We start from the raw sequence: 24,550 nt of genomic DNA, 5'->3' as shown, positions 1-24,550 counted from the left end.
CCCACCGCCAGCATCCCCCCCCCCACCTCGCCACACCCTCTGCCACTGCTTTGCTTTGAATTAGTTGCAATTAAAACTGGATTTATTAACTTTGTGTATCCACTAGTGGGAGTTGAAACATAGTTCATAGTGTCACAGCTAGGACAGAAGGGCTTGGGATAAATTACACAACTTGTGGGAAAAGGACAGAATGTTTTGTGATGTGTATATGTTTATACTGGCTTATATTTACACAGCAGAGAAATCTGTTCTTTCCAAACTTATCAAATGCCACAAACATTATCTGTTTTGCTGCCAACTGGTGGAATAAAGTTTTAACATATTTTATCCAACAATTCCAATTAACGAGTTACCACCAATCTCTGAGCAATGTGGCACTAGGGAGTTCTGGTCATCTGTGAACACTGACCCTCTAACTTAATAACTTAATCATATAACTCTTGTGATAGTGTAATGTTGTTACTTTGGTTTCACGCCCTAAGTTTATGTTATTTTCATTCTCTATTCTGTCTCAAAGTTGGGAAACAATGGGCAGTTGAGGGGAGAGCAACATCTCGAGTGGGAAATGACTTAGGGGAAAAGTGGGAGAAGTGAAGAGAAGCTTCAATGTTAGTGGCTTTTAGAGCACTTTTTAAGATAAAGTTCAGGCATGGATTGGAAATGGGTTCTTTATGATTGTGATTATATTTAAGATAATTGAACAAAAAAAAAGACAGTAGCAGGGTTTAAATTGAGATGGGCAGCTTAGTAGCCCATAACTGCTCCTCCTCCATCTGACCCTGACTTTCCACTAGGCCGGCCCAAACACTTGCCTAAATCAGGCAGGAGCCTCATTCATCTATGGAAATCTGAGTCCTCTGATGGGGATAGGACCCTAATGCAATCTAGAGTGCCAGCTGGGTGGAGCGTGTGCGTTGAACGCTCACCTTAGTAAAACTTGACGCTCAGGAGGAAGATGCCTCATAAGTATAGGCCTAAAGTTATTTTGGTGGGGTCAGAAGGAGCAGGATCTACCTTTCTGCCAGCCAGGCCAGCCTCCAACCCACCCGATACTGTGCCAGTCCAGAGCCAGCAAGCTGCAGCAGGACACCCATTTGGGATATTCATCTCACCAGCAGCATTTTTAATGATCAAAATGAACTGGGCCACTCAAAAATTAAAATCTAACTCCAAATTACTAATGCATACACTTTGAACCCTTCAGACAGGTCAGAATCTAGGCATTTTAAATCGCAAAAACAACTGAAGCAGTAATGTTTGGTGACCTTCATCTAATATGTCCTTTACCTATTCAGTTGATGCTGCTCTCTTAACATGAAATCATAGCCACTCTAAAATTGTTCAATGTGGCAGAAGTTACCATGGAAACCCATTAAGGAAAACAGTATAAATAGTTTACTGGATAATTAAATGTGTTTCTCGGGAAGAGAATGAGGCGATATGATAAGAAGTTAAATGGATGTGACTAAGATCTATCAAAAAAGGATTACCGTTTCAGGTCAATGACCTTCCATCATTGTTCTGATGAAAAGCCATCGATCTGAGACACTGGATGGGATTTAATGGCCGAGGTGAGGGGGCCCTCCACCAGCTGGAAAACCCGTGGCAACCCCGCCACATCCTTTTTCCATAGCGCCAATGGGATTAAATCCTGATCGGGCACTTACCTTCCTGTCGTTGAGCTTCCCAGCTCGTGGAGGTGAATTTTCCTCCGGAGGTCCAAGTGCAGGAAGGAAATCCCACTCCCAAGAGCTGCTGGACAATCAGTGGCCGGTGGCACTCTAGTACCAGCAGCGCCACTAGGAGCGTTGACCACCGCCAGTACTGCAGTGCGGCCCAGGCAGAGGATTGGCAGTGGTGCCCCAGGGATAAGTTAAGTGGGACGTGTTTGCTGAGGCTAGGCAGGGAGGTGCTGGCACAGTGAGGGAGGGGGGTTAGTCTTTAGGGCAGGCGGGAGGTCTTCATCCTTGGGCAGCACATGCCTCCGGGAGGTATCTCCACTGGGTATGGGTTTCCCAAGTAGAAGAGACCCCCTGCCCCGCCACCCCCACCACCAGTGTACTTGGTGAGTTGCCCACATGTCTGGGTCCCCGCCAGCCGCTGGTTAAATACTAGCAGCGGTGGGATGAGACCCTTAAGTGGATACTTAAGGGCCTCAATTGGCCTCTGGGTGTGAAGGTCATCTGAGGGAGATGGGAGGGTGGTGTGATCTCCACCCTGCCCCTTCTTGACCAATCACATAGCCTCCCCTGCCTCCAAACCCCCTGTCTGGGAGTGGTGTGGGGGGGGGAATTAAATTCTGCCTCCTACCTCTGTTTCTCTCTCCACACATGATGCCTGGCCTTTGAGAGTTTCCAGCATGTTTTGCTTTTATTTTAGATTTCCAGTGTCTGCAAAATGTTGCTTTTGTATCAAAAAAGGATCCTGATTGGATCACAAATTTTTTTGAGGAAGATATGTCCATTTCCTCCTTTCTGATGTGAGAAAACATTGTGTCATTCCGGCAACTTTGCAAAAGCTCGGTTGAAATATCACACTGACAATTTTGTTTGCTTTTACACGTAATTCGGAGGGCCAGATGAAATGAAAGTTTGAGTGGACGCTGCACTTTTCACTTCAATGGCACGTGATTACAATGGTGGTAGTTTCTAACTGTCTGACTGAGACTGCTTTCAAAGCAATTTCTAAGGTCTTTATCAATCAGTGCTTTTTTTCCTGAGAGAGTCTTCTTGGGAGCATTGCTGGCTTTTACTGTGTCATTAGTAATCCTACAATTAACAAAGTATGAGTTAATATTACGCCTAGTAGTTGCCACAGTAACTGCAGAGCGTCGAGTCCCTGTAAGCTTTTGTTGTCTAGCTTCTGTCGGTTGTATAGGTAGAGAACAGGAAGAGGCATTGGAATTAAGTAGGCAACTGGGGAGATTTATTTTTGTTCGCTAGCTGGGGATTTGAATTGGAAGGGTTGGTTTCCTAACATTGTGCAGCTTGACATTTGATCTTGGATTCTGACACAATGTTGTCTAAACTGTGTCCCAGAAACTTGGACAAAGAAAAGTAGTTAACTTACTTCTGAATTATGTAACAAACCACTCAGCAGAAGAGACAGGATTGTGCTGTTCTAAGAGGTGTTAATATATTTATTTGGGTTTTTAATCCCCTTGCACAAACTAAATTACCAGCAGTTATAGGTCAGATGCCAAATCACTGGGTATGTTTTCCTTTGGTAGCAACAGTTAGCTGGTCATCAGTCAAATGATCGATAGGATGTGTTGGCGAAGTTTGGGCTGTATTTATTCAAACAGTAAATGATAAAATCAAATGGTAATTTACCTGTGCCAATGTTGGCATTTGCCAAAGGTCAGGCCAAGGGCAATACTGACAGGTTTGAGAGCAAGTTCCATGATGAACCTTTGACCAAATGGAAAGGAACCAGTAGGCATAGAAAATAAGGCAAAGGATTTAAAACACTTTGTTATATTTTAATTGTTATGAAATGCTTTAGCCACTTATTCCCTTTATATTTTTGAGTTTTTATCCATTTTATTTCCTCTACCTGCCCTGACCTCTGCAGCACAGCAGTCAGGCCACTTGGCCAGCATTTCCTCTCGTTGACTACCCGGAGTAGAACTCCAGCCCCAATCCCACTCCTGGTATAACTCCTTTCCATATTCCACCCCCAGCCCCACCATTTGGGAGATACTGCAGTATCTGCTCTGCATTTAACTCAGCTCAATCAGGAACTGAACAGGGTGAGATTGAAACCTGCATCTCTAAAATAATTTCAAGCTGCAAAACGTACCATACAAAATGTTTTTAAAGTTAAGAAAGTGGAATCAGGAAAGTTAATCTAGCATAAAAAGGATCCTAAACATTGGGCAGAATTTTCCGTGCCTGTTGGCAGTGGGCGTGTTTGGCAGCATGAGCGGAAAACATGGCGAGAATGCCAAAAATTGGTTTCATGACGCCGTGAAACCAGTTTGCAGTCGTCCACTCTGCCCGTCAATGGCGGGCCATGTTTCCCGCAATCGGACTTCAGGAACTTCATTGTAACACATCTGTATATCATTGTAAACCCAGCTCACCGGAATGACCTCCCATGTCAGATCATCCGAGAACCATGCCAGCGTGTTTCACAGCTGTACATAAGCAATGTGCACTTGGCTCGGGACTTCGAGGTTTGTTTGCCTATCCTGCTTCAGACAGTACTAGCAGTCATCAGCGCCAGGCTTCGCAGACAGTACCACATCACTTTTAGGGGGCTCAGGGGCAGGTCTCAACCTACCAGACCAGCCATAAGGCAGGGGTGGCTTTTCAACAGCTGCAGAGCTAGGACTGTACTGGGGAGGGGGGGGTTATCCCATGGTGTTTGTGGGGGCACAAGTTAATCTGTGCAAGTGGCCTCAAGATGGTGAGGGCTGAGGAGGCAGTCTCCAGAAGAGTTGAGGCCAGATGGAGGTGTGAGGGTGTGTGTGAGAGAGTGAGTGGTGATGTCGCTTGAACTGGCAGTGTGTGAATGTGTGATGGGCTTGAGTGTGTGAGTTTAGAGTGATGAGATGGTTGCCTTAGAGAAAAGCAAAATACTGCAGATGCTGGAAATCTGAAACAAAAACAAAAATAGCTGGAAAAACTCAACAGGTCTGACAACATCTGCGGAGAGGAATACAGTTAACATTTCGAGTCTGTATGACTCTTTATTAGAACCAAAGAAAAATAGAAATGAGGTGATATATAAGCTGGTTGAGGGGGGTGGAAAAGGTAGAGCTGGATAGAGGGCCAGTGATAGGTGGAGGCAAAGAAGAGATTTCCAAAGATGTCATAGACAAAAGGACAAAGGGGTGTTGACGGTGGAGATATTAGCTAAAGGATGTGCTAATGGAGTTATAAAAGGGTAGAAAGCAGGACAAGCAAGTGACAGTTGGCCTTAGTGAGGGTGGGGTAGGGGGAAGGGATCGAAATAGGCTAAAAGGTGGAGATAAAACAATGGATGGAAATAAATTTTAAAATAATAATAGAAATAGGTGGGAAAATAAAAATATATTAAAAAATATATATAAATTATTAGAAAAAAGGGGGATCAGAAAGGGGGTGGGGATGGAGGAGAGAGTTCATGACCTGAAGTTGTTGAACTCAATGTTAAGTCCGGAAGGCTGTAAAGTGCCTAGTCGGAAGATGAGGTGCTGTTCCTCCAGTTTGCATTGAGCTTCACTGGAACATTGCAGCAGGCCAAGGACGGACATGTGGGCATGAGAGCAGGGTGGAGTGTTGAAATGGCAAGGGACAGGGAGGTCTGGGTTATGCTTGCGGACAGACCGAAGGCGTTCCGCAAAGTGGTCACCCAGTCTGCGTTTGGTGTCTCCAATGTAGAGGAGACTGCATTGCTTTACCCTGGCGGCACAGATGAGGTCATTCTGCATTGGATGGCAAACCTCTCTTTGCAGCACTGGCGCTGACCACCACTGCCATCGCTTACTAAGCCGGTGGTGAGATTGCTGGACCTCCTGCAGCCAGAGTGGGGGTAGAGGACATCACGGCAGGCCTCCACGGTGTCCAAAAGGTGCTCCGGGGCGCGTCACAGAATCAGGGGGCTGCAGACTTCTTGCCTTTCAGGGCCATGTCTTCTGTGCAGCAGCCCTGGGCTGCAAGCACTGAGAGGTGTGCGACGGCTGCACTTTAAATATGGCACCCAGCATGAGGAAGCAGCAAGGTGACAGCATGGTGGGCAAACGAGAGCCTGCCCACCATTGAAACGGTATGTTTCCTGGGAATGTATGATTGGGATTGGGACGATAAGGCGTGAAAAACCGCCATTGTGGTCGATGGGTAAAACATTATTTTTCCGCCTGCTACTGCACTTTGTTCAAATCTGGGACAATACTGCCCAGTAACTTCGAACGATTTAGGTATGTCTACCATTGAAAAAAAATAACATGACTGAGATTTAATTAGAAACAAAATAAATAACTACTTGTTTAAATCTAAGTACAATGAAACTGTCAGCTCATCTTCATTGACAAGTCTAGTGTAAAACCATCTAAGGGTTTATACTGAGGAGAATTGGTCACTTTATACAGTTTAAAGCAAATTTAATTGTAGAGGACTGTTGAGTGCAAAGGGTAAGTGTGCTTCCTCTTCTCCATCAGGACCTGGGATTGATTCCAACCCAGCTTGGAGCAATGAATGTCTCTCCTCTCTACCAGTTATAATGGAAATTAATTTGAGCCAATAGCGATTTGAGACTACAGATTAAAGCAGGGCACTTAGAAAATCTCAGTACAATCAAGCAGAGTCAACATGGTTTTGTGAAAGGGAAATCATGTTTGACTAATTTATTGGCATTCTTTGCAAAAGTAACAAGCAATGTGGATAAAGGGGAACCTGTGGATGTGCTGTACTTAGATTTCCAGAAGGCATTTGACAAGGTACCACATCAAAGATTACTATGCAAAATAAGAGCTCATTGTGTAACATATTAGCATGGATAGAATTTGGTTAGCTAACAGGAAGCAGAGATGGGTCTTTTTTGGATTGGTAAGATGTGACGAGTGGAGTGTCGCAGGGATCAGTATTGGGGCATCAACTATTTACCATTCATACCAATGACTTGGAAGAAGGGACGGAATGTATGGTTGCTAAATTTGCTGATGACACAAGGATAGGTTGGAAAGTAAGTTGTGAAGAGGACATAAGGAGTCTGCAAAGGAACCTAGATAAATTAAGCAAGTGGGAAAAAGTTATGCAGATACAATGTAATATGGAAAAATGTGAACTTGTCCACTTTGGAAGGAAGAATAGAAAAGCAACATATTATTTAAATGGAGAGAGATTGCAGAACTCTGAGGTACAGAGGAATTGGGGTATCATGGTCCATGAATCAGGAAAAGTATGCAGGTGTAACAAGTGCTCCTCCTGCTCTATGTGGGAAGCTGGGAACATTTCCAGTGCTCGGGGCCAGCATGTGTGCGGGAAGTGTCTCCAGCTGCAGCTCCTGGAAGCCCGGGTTTCGGAGCTGGAGCGGTGGCTGGGGACGCTGTGGAGCATCCGCGAGGCGGAGGATATCGTGGATTGCACGAATAGAGAGGTGGTCAAACCGCAGGCTAAGAGTCTACAGGCAGGAAGGGAATGGGTGACCACCAGGCAGAGCAAGAGGACTAGGCAGGCAGTGCAAGAATCTCCTGTGGCTATTCCCCTGCAAAACAGATATACCGCTTTGGATACTGTTGAGGGAATGGCCTCTCAGGGGAAAGCAGCAAGAGCCAAATTCGTTGCACCACAGTTGGCTCTGTTGCACAGGGGAGGAGTAAAAAGTGTGGGAATGCACTAGTTATAGGGGATTCAATTGTAAGGGGAATAGATAAAAGTTTCTGTGGCCACAAACGAGACTCCAGGATGGTATGTGGCCTCCCTGGTGCTAGGGTCAAGGATGTCTCAGAGCAGCTACAGGACATTCTGAAGGGGGAGGGTGAACAGCCAATGGCCATGGTACACATTGGTACAAACGACATAGGTAAAAAAAAGGGATGAGGTCCTAAAACAGAATATAGGCTGTTAGGAAGTAAGTTGAAAAGTAGGACCTCTGAGGTAGTGATCTCAGGATTACTACCAGTGCCATGTGCTAGTCAGAGTAGAAATAGCAGGATATATTGGATGAATACGTGGCTGAAGAGATGGTGTGAGGGAGAGGGTTTCAGATTCCTGGGACATTGTGACCCGTTCTGGGGGAGGTGGGACCAGTACAAACTGGACGGGTTACACCTGGGCAGGACCGGGACTGATGTTCATGGGGAAATATTTGCTAGAGTGGTTGGGAGGGTTTAAACCAAAATGGCAGGGGGATGGGAACCTATGCAAGGAGTCAGAGAGGGGGGAATCAAGGACAAGAACAAAAGACAGAAAGGGGAATAAGAAAAGTGATAGGCAGAGAAATCAAGGGCAAGAATCAAACAGGGCCTCAGTGAAAAATAGCGGGAACGGGTTAAATAATGTTAAAAAGACAAGCCTTAAGGCTTTGTGCCTTAAGGCGAGGAGCATTCGCAATTAAGTGGATGAATTAACCACGCAAATAGATGTAAACAGGTATGATATAGTCGGGATTATGGAGACATGACTGGAGGGTGACCAGGGATGAGAACTGAACATCCAGGGGTATTCAGTATTTAGAAAGGACAGACAAAAAGGAAAACATGGTGGAGCTGCATTGCTGGTTAAAGAGGAAATTAACACAATAGTAGGAAAGATATTAGCTCCAGCGATGTGGAATCTGTATGGGTAGAGCTGAGAAACACTAAGGGGCAAAAAATGTTAGTGGGGGTTGTATATAGACCCCAAACTGTAGTGGTGATGTTGGGAATGGCATTAAACAGGAAATTGGAGATGTATGCAATAAAGGAACATCTGTAATTATGGGTGATTTTAATCTGCATATAGATTGGGCAAATCAAATCAGTAACAATACCATAGAGGAGGAATTCATGGAGTGTATACGGGATGGTTTTCTGAACCAATACATTGAGGAACCAACTAGAGAACAGGCCATCCTAGACTGGGTATTGTGTAATGAGAAAGGAATAATTGGCAATCTAGTTGTGCGAGGCCTCTTGGGGATGAACGACCATAATATGATAGAATTCTTCATCAAGATGGAGAGTGACGTAGTTGATTCTGAGACTTGGGTCCTGAATCTTAATAAAGGAAACTACGATGGTATGAGGCGTGAGTTGGTTGTGATGGATTGGGAAACGTTATTTAAAGGGATGACGGTGGATAGGCAATGGCAAACATTCAAAGAGCGCATGGGTGAACTGCAACAATTGTTTATTCCTGTCTGGCGCAAAAGTAAAACACGAAAGGTGGCCAAACCATGGCTTACAATGGAAATTAGAGATAGTATTAGATCCAAGGAAGAGGCATACAAATTGGCCAGATAAAACAACAGACCTGAGGATTGGGAGCACTTTAGAATTCAGCAAAGGAGGACCAAGGGATTGATTAAGAAGGGGAAAATAGAGTATGAGAGTAAGCTTGTGGGGAACATAAAAACTGACTGTAAAAGTTTCTATAGGTATGTGAAGAGAAAAAAATTGGTGAAGACAAATGTAGGTCCTTTACAGTCAGAATTAGGGGAATTTATAATGGGGAGCAAAGAAATGGCTGACCAACTAAATACATATTTTGGTTCTGTCTTCACAAAGGAGGACACAAATAACATACCAGAAATGTTGGGGAACACAGGGTTTAGTGAGAGGGAGGAACTGAAAGAAATCAGTATTAGTAGGGAAATGGTGTTGGTGAAATTGATGGGATTGAGGGCCGATAAATCCCCAGGGCCTGATAATCTACATCCCAGAGTACTTAAGGAAGTGGCCCTAGAAATAGTGGGATGCATTGGTGGTCATCTTCCGAGGTTCTATAAACATTGGAACAGTTCCTACAGATTGGAGGGTAGCTAATGTAACCCCGCTATTTAAAAAGGGAGGTAGAGAAAAAAGAGGGAATTATAGACCAGTCAACCTGACGTCGGTAGTGGGGAAAATTCTAGAGTCCATTATCAAGGATTTAATAGCTGAGCATTTAGAAAACAGTGGCAGAGTCAGACAGAGTCAGCATGGATTTACAAAAGGGAAATCATGCAAGACAAATCTATTGGAATTTTTCAAGGATGTAACTAGTAGAGTTGATGAGGGGGAGCCAGTGGATGTGGTTTATTTGGACTTTCAGAAGGCTTTCGACAAAGTCCCACAAAAGAGATTGGCATGCAAAATTAAAGCACATGGGATTGGGGGTAGTGTATTCAGATGGATAGAAAACTGGTTGGCAGACAGGAAACAAAGAGTAGGAATAAATGGGTCTTTTTCTGAATGACAGGTGGTGACTAGTGGGGTACCGCAGGGATCAGTGCTGGGACCCCAGCTATTCACAATATATATTAATGATTTAGATGAGGGAATTAAATGTAATATCTCCAAATTTGCAGATGACACGAAGCTGGGTGGGAGGGTGAGCTACGAGGAGGATACAGAGATGCTTCAGTGTGATTTGGACAAGCTGAGTGAGTGGGCAAATGCGTGGCAGATGCAATATATTGTGGATAAACGTGAGGTTATCCACTTTGGTAGCAAAAACAGGAAGGCAGATTATTATCTGAATGTCTATAAATTGAGAGAGGGGAATGTGCAACGAGACCAGGGTGTCCTCGTACACCAGTCGCTGAAGGTAAGCATGCAGGTGCAGCAGGCGGTAAAGAAGGCAAATGGCCTTCATAGCGGGAGGATTCGGCTACAGGAGTGGGGATGTCTTGCTGCAATTATACAGGGCCTTGGTGAGACCACACCTGGAATATTATGTGCAGTTTTGGTCTCCTTATCTGAGGAAGGATGTTCTTGCTATAGAGGGAGTGCAGCGAAGGTTTACCAGACTGATTCCTGCGATGGAGGGACAGACATATGAAGAGAGATTGAGATGATTAGGATTATATTCGCTGGAGTTCAGAAGAATGATGGGGGATCTCATAGAAACCTATAAAATTCTAACAGGACTAGACAGGGTAGATGCAGGAAGGATATTCCCAATGGGGAGTCCAGAACCAGGGGTCACAGTCTGAGGATACAGGGTAAACCATTTAGGACTGAGATGAGGAGAAATTTCATCACCCAGAGAATGGTGAGCCTGTGGAATTCGCTACCACAGAAAGTATTTGAGGCCAAAACATTGTATGTTTTCACAAAGGAGTTAGATATAGCTCTTGGGGCAAAAGGGATCAAAGGATATGGGGGAGAATGCAGGAGCAGGCTATTGAGTTGGTTGATCAGCTATGATCATAATGAATGGCGGAGCAGGCTCGAAGGGCTGAATAGCCTAATTCTGCTCTTATTTTCTATGTTTCTAAGTGATTAGGAGGGCAAATGGAATGTTGCTGATTATTGCAAGGGCAATGGAATATAAAAGTAAGGATGTTTTACTACAGTAATACAGGGCATTGGTGAAACCACATCTAGAGAACTGTGTACAGTTTTGATCTCTTTATTTAAGAATAGATATAAATGTGTCAGAAGCAGTTCAAAGAAGGTTCACTCAATTAATACCTGGGATGGGTTTGGGGGCCAGTTATCTTACAAGGCAAGGTTGGATAGGCTGTGCCTGTATCCATTGGAGTTTAGAAGATTGAGAGGTGAGGTGATCTTATTGGAACATATAAGATCCTGAGGGGACTGCTGATGCTCCACCCGGAGCAGCTCCAGAGGCAATGGCATTAACTTCGCCAGCTTTCTTCAGGTAAAGCATGCAGCCCGCGTAAAAACTCGAGGCCGAGCAAGTCATTCTGATTGTATCCTTTGTTTTGAAAATGCCAGGCGATCTGTTATCGGATTAAAGAGGGAAAGACAGGGTGGACACCAAAAGAATGGGCAGAATTTTCCGTGCCCGCTGGCGTTGGGCGTCATGGCGGGCATGAGTGGACAATAAGGCAGGAAGGCCAAAAATCGGTTTCACAACGTCATGAATCCAGTTTACAATCATCCGCTCTGCTCCGTCCGATGATGGTGGGCCATGTTCCCACCATCGCACGTCGGGAACTTCATTGTAAAACATCAGCATATCAGTATAAGCCCAGTTTATCAGAATCATCCCCCCGCACTGGATCATCTGAGCACATCGGCGTGATTGCACGTCAACATGTTTCACAACTGAACATAGGGGACATGCACCAGGCGAGCTGCACTTCGCTAGGGACTTTGAGGCTTGTTTGCCTATCTTGCTACATCAGCGCCAGGCTTCGCAGACAGCACCACATCACTTTTAGGGGGTCTCATGGGCAGGTCTCTACTTACGAGACCAGCTATAAGGCGGGGGTGGCTTTTCAATGGCTGCAGGGCTATGGCTTGCTTGGGGAAGGGGGAGAAGTGGCCTCAGGCAAGGGAAGAGGCTGCAAGGCTAGGGCATTACTTGGGAAGGGGCTACCCCAGGGTGTGTGTAGGGACACATTTGTGCAATTGGCCTCAAGGGGGGTGAGGGCTGAGGAGGCGGTCTCCAGAGGAGATGAGTCCAGATGGAGATGTGAGGGTGTGTGTGCGAGTGTGAGTGATGGTGTGCCTTGAGCTGGCAGTGAGTGAAATGCCAGTGAATGTGTGATTGTGAGTGTGTGAGTTTAGAGTGATAAGATGGTTGCCTTACCCTGGCAGCCTTACCCTGGATGAGATCATTCATCCTCTTCTTGCACTGGATGGCAAACCTCTTCTGTGCAGAATTGGCACTAATCATCACTGCCACCGCCTCCCAAGCCGGAATGTGACACTGATGGGCCTCCTGCAGCCTTTGTGGGGGTAGAGGACATTGTGGCGCGCAATGTGTCCAGAAGGCACCCCAGGGATGCGTCACTGAAACGGGGGTCTGAAGTCTTCTTGCTTTTCATGGCCACGTCTTCTGTGCAGCAGTCCTAGGCTGGAAGCATTGAGAGGTTTGCATGTGGTTGCATTTTAAATATGGCACCTGGCGTGATGAAGCGGCAAGGTGACAGCATGGTGGGTGAATCAGAGGCCACCCGGCAGCGAAACGGCATGTTTCCTGGGAATGCATGATTATTGGGGCAGGATTGGGACAATATGGCATGAAAACCCACCATTGAGGCCACCGCACTTAGTGCAAATCTGGGACGATTCCGCCCGATGTTTCTCCTTGTGGGAGAGACTAAAAGTAGGGTACGGGTTTAAAAATAAGGGGTCGCCCATTTAAAATGAAGGGGAGAAGATTTTTTTTCTCTTAGTGGGTCGTGAATCTTTGGAACTCTCTTCCCCAGAGCGCAGTGGAGGCATGGTCATTGAATATTTTTAAGGCAGAGGTAGATAGATTTTTGACTAACAAGGGAGTCAAAGGTTATTGGGATTAGGCAGAATGTGGAGTTGAGGCCACAATTATTCAATTATTATAATTGTTCAATTATTGAATGGCAGAGCAGGCTCGAGGGGCCTACTCCTGTTCCTAGTTTGTATGTTTGTATGTATGACTGTCTTAATCAAGCTCTTGGTGGGCTCAAGTCCGTGGTATGAAGCTGCTCATTGTTCAAAAATAAATTCAACTGAGTCAGTAGCTGGTATTGGGATTGGAATATTCACATTTGCAGCAGATGGTGTGTTTTTCTGGGGCATATTGCTGGGCCAGAGTTGAAGAGCTTGTACTTGAGCTATGCTGCACTTGACCTGCTTGATGAATGCATTTTATCTGGACAATACAGTACAGCTAAAAAAAACATTTAGAAACCATTTGGGAATAACAGTGATATTTAAGTTAAATGTTGTGACATTCCAAAATGTTTAGCAAAAGACTTTTATTAGCTAAGTAAATGGCCTAAACCATGCATTAAGTTATATCTTACCTTCCGAGAGTGTTTATTGTGGAAAAAGTCCATTCACTTCGGTGAGAAAAAAACTAAATGCAGTAGTTCACTGTACATGTTACAAAGTATTTACAGAAATAACCTGATCATAATTAATTTCCATTATACTAATGATTTGGTCATAAGCAAATAGGAAGAATGAATGAGTTGAAAGAGAACATGGGCTAGCAGAGTGGGCTATTAGGTGGTAGATGCAATTCAATACAGTTAGTATGAAGTATTACATTTTCAGAAGAAGAAGTGGCAATTATTCCTTAAATGATAAAATTCTTATCAGGATAACAACAGAGAAAGCTAGGGATGTAGGAGCATAGCCCTTTAAAGATAAGAATGCAGTTTTTTTTTTAAAAGGCCATAAAAAATAGCAAATGGGATACTGAGGGTCAAAGTTTAAATCTGGACCAACGTTGGGCAAGTGGTTAGCTTTGTGAGTTTGATACCGTACTCACTTGTTGCTCCGAAATTGAAGCCTTAGATGTTTTAACTCTGAAACCTCCTTTAAATTCAGCCAGTTAACTGAGCACCTGCAGCTTTCGCAAAAACTGTCAACTTACATTTAGAGTCCGGCCCTAGCATGCAAATGTAGAAAAAGTCACAGCTGGCTTTGGTCAGCTATCGTCACCTCTGCTCAGTAGAGCAAATTAAAATCAGCAACCGGCAGTCCAGGTAATGAAGTTAGGCAATTTTGACTGCCTGCCGCCCTGTTTTTTATATACAAGGACATTGAATGAACAGCAACAAAATGATGTATTTGTATAGACACTGGTTAGGCCATAGTTGAATGCTGCTTACGGTTCTGTGTATCCCATTATTGTAAAATGTAAAGCCATAGGTATAAGTAAACGTGATTAAAATGGTACAATAACAAAATACTGTGGGTGCCGGAAATCTGAAATAAAAACAGAAAATGGTGGAAATACTCAGCAGGTCTGGCAGCATCTGTGAAAATGTCAACGTTTCAGTTCTGTCATCCTTCATGAGAACGGAAAGAAAACCATTTCTTCATTTTCAAGTATATGTATCATTGTAAAGTACCACAAATTTTCTTCCAGCCACTTTCCAAAGGGAATCGTGTGACTGTTCAAAAGATCTAAATTTTACAATTTACATTATTCAGTCTTAACCAGTTGCACTCCATTGAAATGCATTACCATGGGCAGCAACACTTCAAGAACCATCATGTTTATTTAATAAAATTTGATTATGTATATCTAAACTTAGCCGTATAACTTTTGATCCCAATCTAACTAAATATTTATCTAGCTTTTTGATCAGTTCATTGGGATGACTCTAAATACTATTTTTGAATTCTATTCCACATTTTTATTACTACTTGGGAAACAAAGATCTTGTCCAATTTCTCCACCACACTCCACATCCGCCGCCATCGCCATTTTCCTAAAGTCAGCTGCGCCACCCCACCACCCCCCACCACCGGTAGCAAAGTCAGCATGGGGATGACCTACTCCACACCAGCCCGCACCGCAGTCATAAAGCAGTGCAGGGGGGCTAAACAGAGACAGAGTGGAACTTCCGCCCCTCACTGGAGGAAGTCCCATCCTGAGGAGCTGCTGGCCAATCTATCAGTCCAGGCAGCACCAAGAGCACATTAGTGGGCGCGAGGCATACAGCGAGGAAGCAGAAGAAGACCCAGTGGATCCCCGGAAACAGGTAAATGCAGTATTCTGGGCAGGGAGGGTTTATGCAGGGTAGGGAGGGGGGCACGTGGTTGGGGGCTATCTTAGGGAGGCCACCACCCCCCACCGCACCCCCCTCCCCCCCGATCCGCAAAGTGCAGACCCTGAAGATAGAACCGCCCCTTAATTGCTTCCTTTTGAAGATCTTTTTTAAAAATCGGACTGCCCACTCCTGCCCGACTGCCCAGGCCAACAGTGTATGGCATGGGCAGCATATTATCAGGGTCAGTTAGCTCGGTAACAAGCCTAATTGACCCTTGACTATCTAGCTAAATATGGTGGGTGGGCTGCCAAGCTCAGCGCCCGCCCACCCCACCCGTATTATAGGGGTAAGCTCGGGGGTAGATGGAAAGGTGGTGGGATTGGCACCCACCCTATTTTTCGTGCCCCCTGCAGGAAACACGATCGACAAGGGCACGTAAAATTCAGCCCCTTGTCTGAATGACCACTCTTTGTTTGTAAGGCTAGAGTGAGTATTGGCAGCAAATATAAGACATAGCATATGAATCCGATCTTCTCCTTATCCAACATCCATGTTGCACACTTTTCTGAAGGATCACAAAATGGAGATCAGCTGAAGGAAACTTACCATTCCCCCCCCCCCCCTCTATCTCTTTAGTCTAGTGATCTTGAAGCTAATTGTAGTGTCCCTACTGTCATCCCTGCGGAGGTCAGCTCACCCAGCATGAGTCATGGGTCAAATTGACACCTTCCAGATCTATATGGCTAAATACCTTAAGCAACAATGGGGTTGATTTTCTTCTTCGTTACCTGGATAGTAATCTGGTGAATCAGTTTGCCTGGGTTTTATAAAACTGCCTTGAGTTTCATTATATTTATTTCAATGGAATGCAAATCAGGCAGGTTCAATGAAGGATGGCCTATCTATGCTGCCAGATTTCTGCACAGGCAATGAAGGTGAGAAGGTATCTTAATTCTTTTATCCATTGAGATATTTGAGGAGCTCAAAAATGTCTTTTACATCTGGAATTTCCTTGTGCTTTTTCTTGACCAGACTGGGTTTCTGCCAATCTTCCACTAAAATTCTACCAACCAATCGGGAGAGCCCCCAAGGTCATCCCTCCAGTTAGTTGTTAACCTGATTTAGGATGCGCTATTTTTAACCTTGTATCCTCCAAGCTTGTGTTCCACAGTCTAAATTAGATAATCTGCTTTCCTCTACAGAGCTAATTTTAAGGATTTTCATAAGATCACACAATGGTTCACATGAAGAAAGTCTTTTGGCCTATTTGATCTCACCCTCTCAGAATACCAAAATTGCTGCTTTCCCATTACAGCATCTAGCTTTTTCCTAAATGAGTCAATTGTCTTGATTTCAATTATGCTTCCTGGTAATCCATTCTAACTATCGACCACCCTCTATGTAAAGAAATACTTCCTGGCATTTGTTCTTTGAAGTGTTCCTGGTAGCCAAACATTACAAGAATTGGAAACTCATGATCCACATTTTCAGAAACCTAAGTGACCATCAGACTGAATGCAGTGTAAATATTTTTGATGCCAGTTTGGGGATATATTCTCATTGGAATATTTAGAGTTTGGCTTGGCGTCACAAGTCCTGGATAATTGTGTCCTCGACTGGCAAAATTTCCGACCACCTTTAACAAATATCAGCAATTTTTGCATCAAGCGTATACACTATTCTGACTCCGAGAGTCCCTTACTCACCTTTACTGCCTGACCCAAGCCTGTCCTAAAGCAGGGATCTGTACGTTTGGATTGAGGCCTTGTCCTTACTGTTGTCATTGGCAATTTTTTAAACCAACACTTGACATTGCCTGTAAAAGTTGACATCAGACTGTGCATCCAGGATATTGAATTTTTGCATGTAACTGTGGGAACTACATCATTTATCACTGTCCTATTGTCACACAGTTGAAAATAATGAGGAAATACTCTGCATCTTTTCTATGAAATGATTTACAAGTCAAATATCTTACATATTCCTTTCTTGATTTCAGTTTATGACAAAGAGCCCAAATAAACGCTTGGGTTGTGTTACATCACAAGGTGGGGAGGAGGCCATTAAACAGCACCCATTTTTCAAGGAAATTGAATGGGTGCTGCTGGAACAGAAGAAAATAAAACCTCCATTTAAACCAAGGATTGTAAGTACCATTGATCAGCAATTCATTTACAGGGAAATTCATATGAATCAATTTTGTTTCAGAATTATTGAGAAACTGTGCGCATGTAAAAATGAAACTGCCAGCATGCCAAAAGCACTGTTTCTTGCCGTCCCAGAAAGCAGGAATGGAGCCAATAGCATGGTTGAGGTAGGTTCATCACTCCTGCATGCAGGACACACCCAAGTTTGTTTTTTAATTCATTCATGGGATGTGGGCGTCGCTGGCTAGTCCAGCATTTATTGCCCATCCCTAATTGCCCTTGAGAAGGTGGTGGTAAGCTGCCTTCCTGAACCGTTGCTGTCTATGTGGTGTAGGTACACCCACAGTGCAGTTAGGGAGGTACATACTGCTGCCACTGTGTGTTGGTGATGGAGGGAGTGAATGTTTCTGGATGGGGTGCCAATCAAACAGGCTGCTTTGTCTTAGATGGTGTCAAGCTTCTTGAGTGTTGTTGGAGCTGCACTTATCCAGCCAAGTGGAGAGTATTCCATCACACTCTTGACTCATGCCTTGTAGATGGTGGACAGGCTTTGGGGAGTCAAGGGTTAAGTTACTCACTGCAGGATTCTGAGCCTCAGCCACAGTATTTAAATGGTTGGTCCAGTTCAGTTTCTGGTCAATGGTATCCCCCAGGACATTGATAGTGGGGGATTCAGCAACAGTAATGCCATTGAATGTCAAGGGATGATGGTTAGATTCTCTCTTGTTGGAGATGGTCATTGCCTGGCACTTGTGTGGCACGAATGTTACTTGCCACTTGTCAGCCCAAACCTGGATATTGTCCAGGTCTTGCTGCATTTGGACATGGACTGCTTCCGTATCTGAGGAGCCACGAATGGTGCTGAACATTGTGCAATCATCAGCGAACATCCCGATTCCTGACCTTATGATGGAAGGGAGGTCATTAATGAAGCAGCTGAACATGATTGGGCCTAGGACACTACCCTGAGGAACTCCTGCAGTGATGCCCTGGAACTGAGATGACTCAGCATGACTCCAACCAGCGGAGAGTTTTCCCTGATTCCCGTTGACTCCAGTTTTGCTAGGGCTCCTTCATGCCACACTCGGTCAAATGCTGCTTTGATGTCAAGGGCAGTCACTCTCACCTCATATCTGGAGTTCAGCTCTTTTGACCATGTTTGAACCAAAGCTGTAGTGAGGTCAGGAGCTGAGTGGCCTGGCAGAACCCAAACTGAGCATCAGTGAGCAGGCTATTGCTAGGCAAGCGTTGCTTGATGGCACTGTTGATGACCCCTTCCATCACTTTACTGATGAGTTGAAGGCTGGTATGTTGGAATAGCACCATGGTGCCCTGATGCATCAAAGGAAGCCTTGGCAGGGCACCACATGAATGTACAACAACAACTTATATTTATATATTGCCTTTAACACAATAAACGTCCTATAGTGCTACACAGAAGCATTAAGAAGCAAAATTAGATACTGAGCCACATAAGGCAATTGGCCCATAACTTCCAAGCTCTGGGGCGTCGTCACTTGGAGATACCCATACTCCAGAGATGCAGAGGGAACCCCTCCCATGTCGAGAAGTCCCCAGGTAAGGATTCCATGGCAATTGCCCAGGAAGTTCAAACCTCCATTGGGCAATTGTCCTGCAATGGGAGCCATCCTAAAGTACAATGAAAATCGCAAACTTCGGATGATTCTGACTGTCTTTACAATAAGAGCTACCCAGAAAAAGTTAGAAGAATTTTAAGAGTTAAAACCACTTCTAACATCTGGGTAACTATGGTACTGACCACCCTCAACCTCCCAAAGGTCTCCCTCCAAACCTCCCGACTCACAACGGGACTCCCCGACTACCCCCACTCCCGCCACTAAACCCCCAATCCCACCCCGACACCCCACGTGACACCCCTACTCTTCCCAGACCCCCCCCCAGGTCTCCCTTGAACACCCATGGGACCCCCCCCTTACTGCCCCCGATCCCACACAGGACTGCACCCACACCCTGACCCCCCCCTTGATGCCCCCTACCTCCCATGGGACCCCCCCAAACTGTCCTCCCTTCCCTCCCCAGTGAGTACCCCCCGACCACCCGATCCTCTACTGACCAGCCAAGCCCTGACCACCCAATCCCCCATACTGACCACCTGGCCCACCTGCCCGCCCCACTCCCATCCTCACTCTACTGGTCGACTCCCTCCCCTGACCACCTCACCTCCCTCCATGAACTATCCGACCCCCCATCCCACCCTGCCACTGACCACCCAACCCCCACTGACCACCCAACGCTCACCCCAACACTAACCATCCAACTCCCCCCCCAACCACCCAATACAACCCCACAACCACCTGAACCCCCCCGCAAACCTCCCCCAACCTACCAACCCCCCACCCCCGCATGACCCTCCACCCCCCCCTAAACCCTACCCACTTACCTTACAAATTTACCTTCTCCTTGGCTTCTTAAAGTGGCTGAACCATTAAACTTACCTGCTTTATGGCAGCTAGTGCCGTAAAAAGGGGGATGGTGGTGTGTCTTTCTTACCTCCAAATTCAGCTGCCCTTGACACAAGGCCTCAGGGACCCGCTGCACTACATCATTCTTGCTCGGCCTAAGTCAGAAGGCCAGGCACAAAAGGAGTGACTTCATTTCCAGGTAAGTAAGTACGAGTGGAGTGGCAATCTCACTCTGATTGCCACTGCACAGAAGTTATGAGCTATTATTACAGATGGCCAAAAGCTTGGCCCAAGAAGTAGGTTTTAAAGAGCATCTTGAATGAAGAAAGAGAAGTAGATAGTCAGAAAGGTTTAGCGACAGAATTCCAGAGCATAGGACCTCGGGAGCTGAAGGCATGACCACCAATGGTGGAGAAATTAAAATTGGGGATGCGCAGGAGGCCAGTGAATGCAGGTACAGTAAGCCCTCACTTGAAGTTGTTGTTGCAGTCCTAAAAATCGCGACTTGAAATTAAACAACTTTAAATGAATCATGGGTTCCCATAGGATTCAATGTTAAAGCCAGGATTAGGTTCCTTCAGACATTTCTTGCCCGGAAAAACCAATGTACAAGTTGAAATATTGTACCATAGATGTGTAGCACTGTGCATTCCTAGCTGGAATAACTTGCAAAATCAAATAAATCACTGAATATAACAGAAATGCTACATAAATTCAAATTGGATAACATTAAGTCACCCAAACAAGCCCTGAGTAGCACAGCTCACCCACTGCACCACTGAAACTTAGCTGTCTCCTTCCCTCGCCTTTCCCTCTCTGTCTCTCTCTCTGTCTCCCCCTTTCCCACTCTGTGTCTGTCTTCTCTCCAGAGCCTGCACCCCTTCCTGAGTGTCTTCAGGGGCTGAGCTCCTGTCCTGGGGTGCCGCAGAAGAAGCCAGGGAGGGCGCAGAGGAGCTCAGGGGGGGAGGGTTGTGATGGAGGCAGGCGGGCTGTGGATGAAGCCATGGGGGTGGCAATAGAAGCCACGGTGGGGCCGCTCACTCCCGCTCGCCCGAGTTACCTTCAGTTCATCACCTGATTGATGCTGGCAGCCTCCCATCCCTGCCCTGCGCTCCTGCACCTGGATCTCAGACCCCGCTCTCTCTTCGTATTCGGGATCCTGGTGACTGCAGCAGCAGCTCCAGCATGAGACCGTGGCAGTGACTGACCCACAGTGCAGCACAGGAGGGGTGGGAGAGTGTAGATGATGTAAAACCGAAAATGGCGGCGCCAATCAGAAAAAAAGGTCCGAAAGAATAACAGCATTAAAGAGAAATGACTTTAAGCAGAGCGACTTATAGCGAGGACTTGCTGTATTTTGGAGGGTGTAGAGCTGGAGGAGATTACAGAGATAGGGAAGAGCGAGACGATGGAGCGATGGACCAGGACACAACCTGACGTTCCAGAGAGGGGAGGCCCTGGCAGAGATGATCTAACAGTGTGAGCCGCATCCTCCGAAGATGAGTCTCAGGATGAGACTGAGGACGAGCAGGAAGCCATCGTTGAACCATGAAGCCATCTTTGGTCCGAGTCCTTTGCCTACAGCTGCAAGAGGTGGTGACAATTCAAAGCAGAAAATGCTGGAAATAGTCAGGTTGTCTTTCAGTGTTGGTGGAGAGACAAACAGGGTCAAAGAGTAGAGACTCTTTTTTTGAATACTTATTATTCAGGAGGGAAATGGGACAGGTGGGTCCTGAATGAGACACTGCTGGCACAGTAGTCCACAGAATGGAAAAACATGCTCTCATGTGCTGCTGCTCCAATGCTTCAGTGCCAGCTATGGATGCTGCCTTCTTCAAAGAGTGGTGCTGCCAAATGTAGTTTTCTCATCACGATGCCACCAACCCAGTGCCTGCGTGTCTTTAAATGAGTAGACATGACCGACTTCTGGTTCACGGCCTAACCCCTCTGCAGCAAATGTCCCATCCGACAAATCCAGTTGGGTGATGAGTCCCTCCTTCCCAGCGCTAATTGGACGATCTTCCTGCCGATAGCTGCCAATAAGCTGGTCAACGCTTGATTTGCTGTACTGAAACAGTGAGGGCTGGAGCTAGCAGACCATGTACTTCCTATTCCGTGTCCCTCGTTCCGCCAGAAACTATAACGTGAGGGCACCCACACTTACCTGGTCCTGGACTTTGGGTGGAATTTCCCGTGCCTATTGGCAGTGGGCATGATCGGTGGCAGGTGCAGACAATATGGCGGGATCTGGTTAACAATGACGGGAAGGCAGTTCGCGATCGTCCGCTCAGCCCGCCAACAGCGGTCTGCGTTTCCCACCAACAGTCGTCGGGGAGCTCATTGTAATACATCAGCATCTCATTAAAAGACCATCCCGCCAGGGTCTGGAGTCCCGCCTGATCTGCCATCCACGTTGGCAGGAAAGCACGTCAACATGCTTCACAACAGCACACACGCGACATGCACTTGGTGGCCTTCACTTTGGGGAACTGAGATGAGTGAGCAGCATCGTTTTCCATAGCTCACCAGGGTTGCCTGTTGCTTTGCAGGCTTCAGGGGTGCAGGGGGGCCTGGGTGGAGTGCTGCCCAGCCTCGGAGGCAACTGTTTTCGGGGGGGTGGTGTCTGGGGACAATTGCTGCCCAGCCTTGGAGGCGACTGTTTTCGGGGAGGGAGAGCAAGGTGGTGTCCAGGAGCAGCTGCTGCTTGGTCCCGGAGGTGATTGTACTCGGGGTTGGGTGTCCAGGGGCAACTGCTGCCCTGGCGTTGGATTCTGCGCACAAGAAATCGAGATGGGGGCAGGATAGGCGAGAGAAATCACCATGCAGTAGGGACACCTGTATAAACTGACCATCCCTCTGCAACTGAGACAGTTCAGGCCCAGTCACAGTGATACGATTGGGGTCGGATTTTTAGCCTGCCCACCCACCAATGTGCCAACAAGCCCTCCAGACCTAACCTCCCCACCACCCCGGCTGGATCCCCCACCACTTCACCAGACTGAGCAGCAGTTGAACTGCTCAAGTTGTACAATCTCCTTGCCAATGCTGGCCATGTAACAGTCACTGCTGGAGGCACTCACAGCCCCTGGCAATCTCAGCATCCCAGTTTGGACCAGTGCCACCCTTATGGCAAGTTGACAGGGCGGCCATGCAGCGCACCCATCTCTGGCCATCCGAGGAGCGGCCAGCACTTCCTGGAAAGCATTAAGGGGGTGTCACACAGGGCCAGGAAAAGATGCTAAGTACACCCATGCTAACCAGATCTCTCTCTCTCTTTCATGCTGCAGGAGGAACACGTTAGGATCATGGATCCTGGTGACCTAGCTGTATGCCTGATAGCCCACAGAGAGTGGAGAGTGACTGAGGCTCCTGGCCGCGCAAAGGCAGGAACAGCAACCTCAGGAAGAAGGGGCTGCTGGGGCTTCCGTACACGCTGCCCAGGAGCGACAACGAGCCGTGGCTAGTCAGCGCCTAGTGACACCGAGGGTCTATAGACGCCGCCTGTCATTCCTGCAGATGACTGAGAACCAGTGTCGCCGAAGACTGCACATGTCTAGGGCCCTGGTCGCTCACATCTGCCACTTACTGCAGGACTTGGCACCAAGGGGACATGGAGAGCATCCACTGCCAGTGGCTCATTTCAGGAATCTACAGATGACCTCTGTGGGATCTCACAAGCCGCCACCCACAAATGCACCCATGAGGTCACAGATGCCATCTTTTCGAGGGCACACAACTTTGTGCATTTTGCCCGTGACTGGGACAACCAGGATGTAAGGGCCGTTGGATTCGCCCAGATCTCGGGATTCGCACAGGTGCAGGGTGCGATTGACTGCACCCATGTGGCGATCTGGCCTCCGCCGCTGCACTTGGTGGACTACATCAACCGCAAGGGCTTTCACTCACTGAACATGCAGCTGATGTGCAATCACCAGAAACACATCCTGCAGGTACGCGCATGGTCTCCAGAGAGTGTGCATGACGCCTACATCCTCAGTCGCTCGCAGATCCCTGCAGTCTTCCAGGGTCCACAGAGGCTGCAGAGTTGGCTCCTCGAGGACAAGGGTAGCCCGCAGAGGCCATGGCTGATGACACCCATGCGGCGGCCTCAGACTGCAGCAGAGCAATGCTGTAATGAAGCTCATGCTGCAGCTCGCAACTTGGCGGAGCAAACCATTGGGATGCTGAAGATGCGAATCCAGTGCCTGGACCGATCTGGTGGAGCCCTGCAATATAGTCCACAGAGGGTGTCACACATCGTCATCGTCTGTTGTGCCTTTTACAACCTGGCGCTCCACCTGGGAGACAAGCTGGCTGAGGAGGAGCTGGAGGTCTCCTCAGATGAGGAGGACGGCAGCGGGGATGAGGGTGAGGAGGTCCTTGGTGGTGATGATGGCGGGGACGAGGCTTTCGCACAGGCTAGACGAGGCAGGCGACTCGGGAGGCCCTCATAGCTGCCAGATATGTGAAGGATGATAACGACATGCAGTGAGGTGTCCCCATAGATTCTCACATCACAGTTGTGAACATTTGACTCCAGTCTGGCTTATGGCAGCGCCAACACCCTCTGTGAGAATGCTCCTGTCATGGATATGCCGTGAAGGCCCTAATAGTAGCTCGATCGCAGGGGGATGATGACAACTTGCAGTGAGGACAGTCCATGAATCTTCACATAGCCTCTATGAACATCTGACTCCTGTCTGGCCGAGGGCAATTCGTTTGCGCTCCGTGATCAGGGCCATCTCATAGAGATGCAGCCATGAAACTTTAGACGCATCCAATGCTGTGTCCACCTTCACCACCTGACCCCTTCAGGAGCTGGTGCACAGCATCAATGGTCACAGACGCTGGTACGATGGGGGCCAGCCTCACCTTAAATGTCCTGAGAACACA

General features: G+C 46.9%; 1 protein-coding gene across 2 annotated transcripts in view; it reads left to right on the top strand.

The window, feature by feature from the left end:
• LOC144689791 (protein kinase C epsilon type) overlaps nt 1-24,550 on the top strand; it is a 689,374-nt gene that overhangs the window by 652,198 nt on the left and 12,626 nt on the right. For both annotated transcript variants that reach the window (XM_078557177.1, XM_078557176.1), the window contains one exon: nt 17,066-17,212. In XM_078557177.1, coding sequence (XP_078413303.1) covers nt 17,066-17,212 — 147 coding nt within the window. The remainder of the gene's footprint in view (nt 1-17,065; nt 17,213-24,550) is intronic.

The sequence above is a fragment of the Cetorhinus maximus genome, chromosome 14, assembly GCF_964194155.1.
Source record: "Cetorhinus maximus chromosome 14, sCetMax3.hap1.1, whole genome shotgun sequence".
In the NCBI taxonomy this organism is placed as follows: Eukaryota; Metazoa; Chordata; class Chondrichthyes; order Lamniformes; family Cetorhinidae; genus Cetorhinus; species Cetorhinus maximus.
Note: the sequence above shows the minus strand (reverse complement) of the source record. Positions and strands in the feature narration are given on the sequence as shown.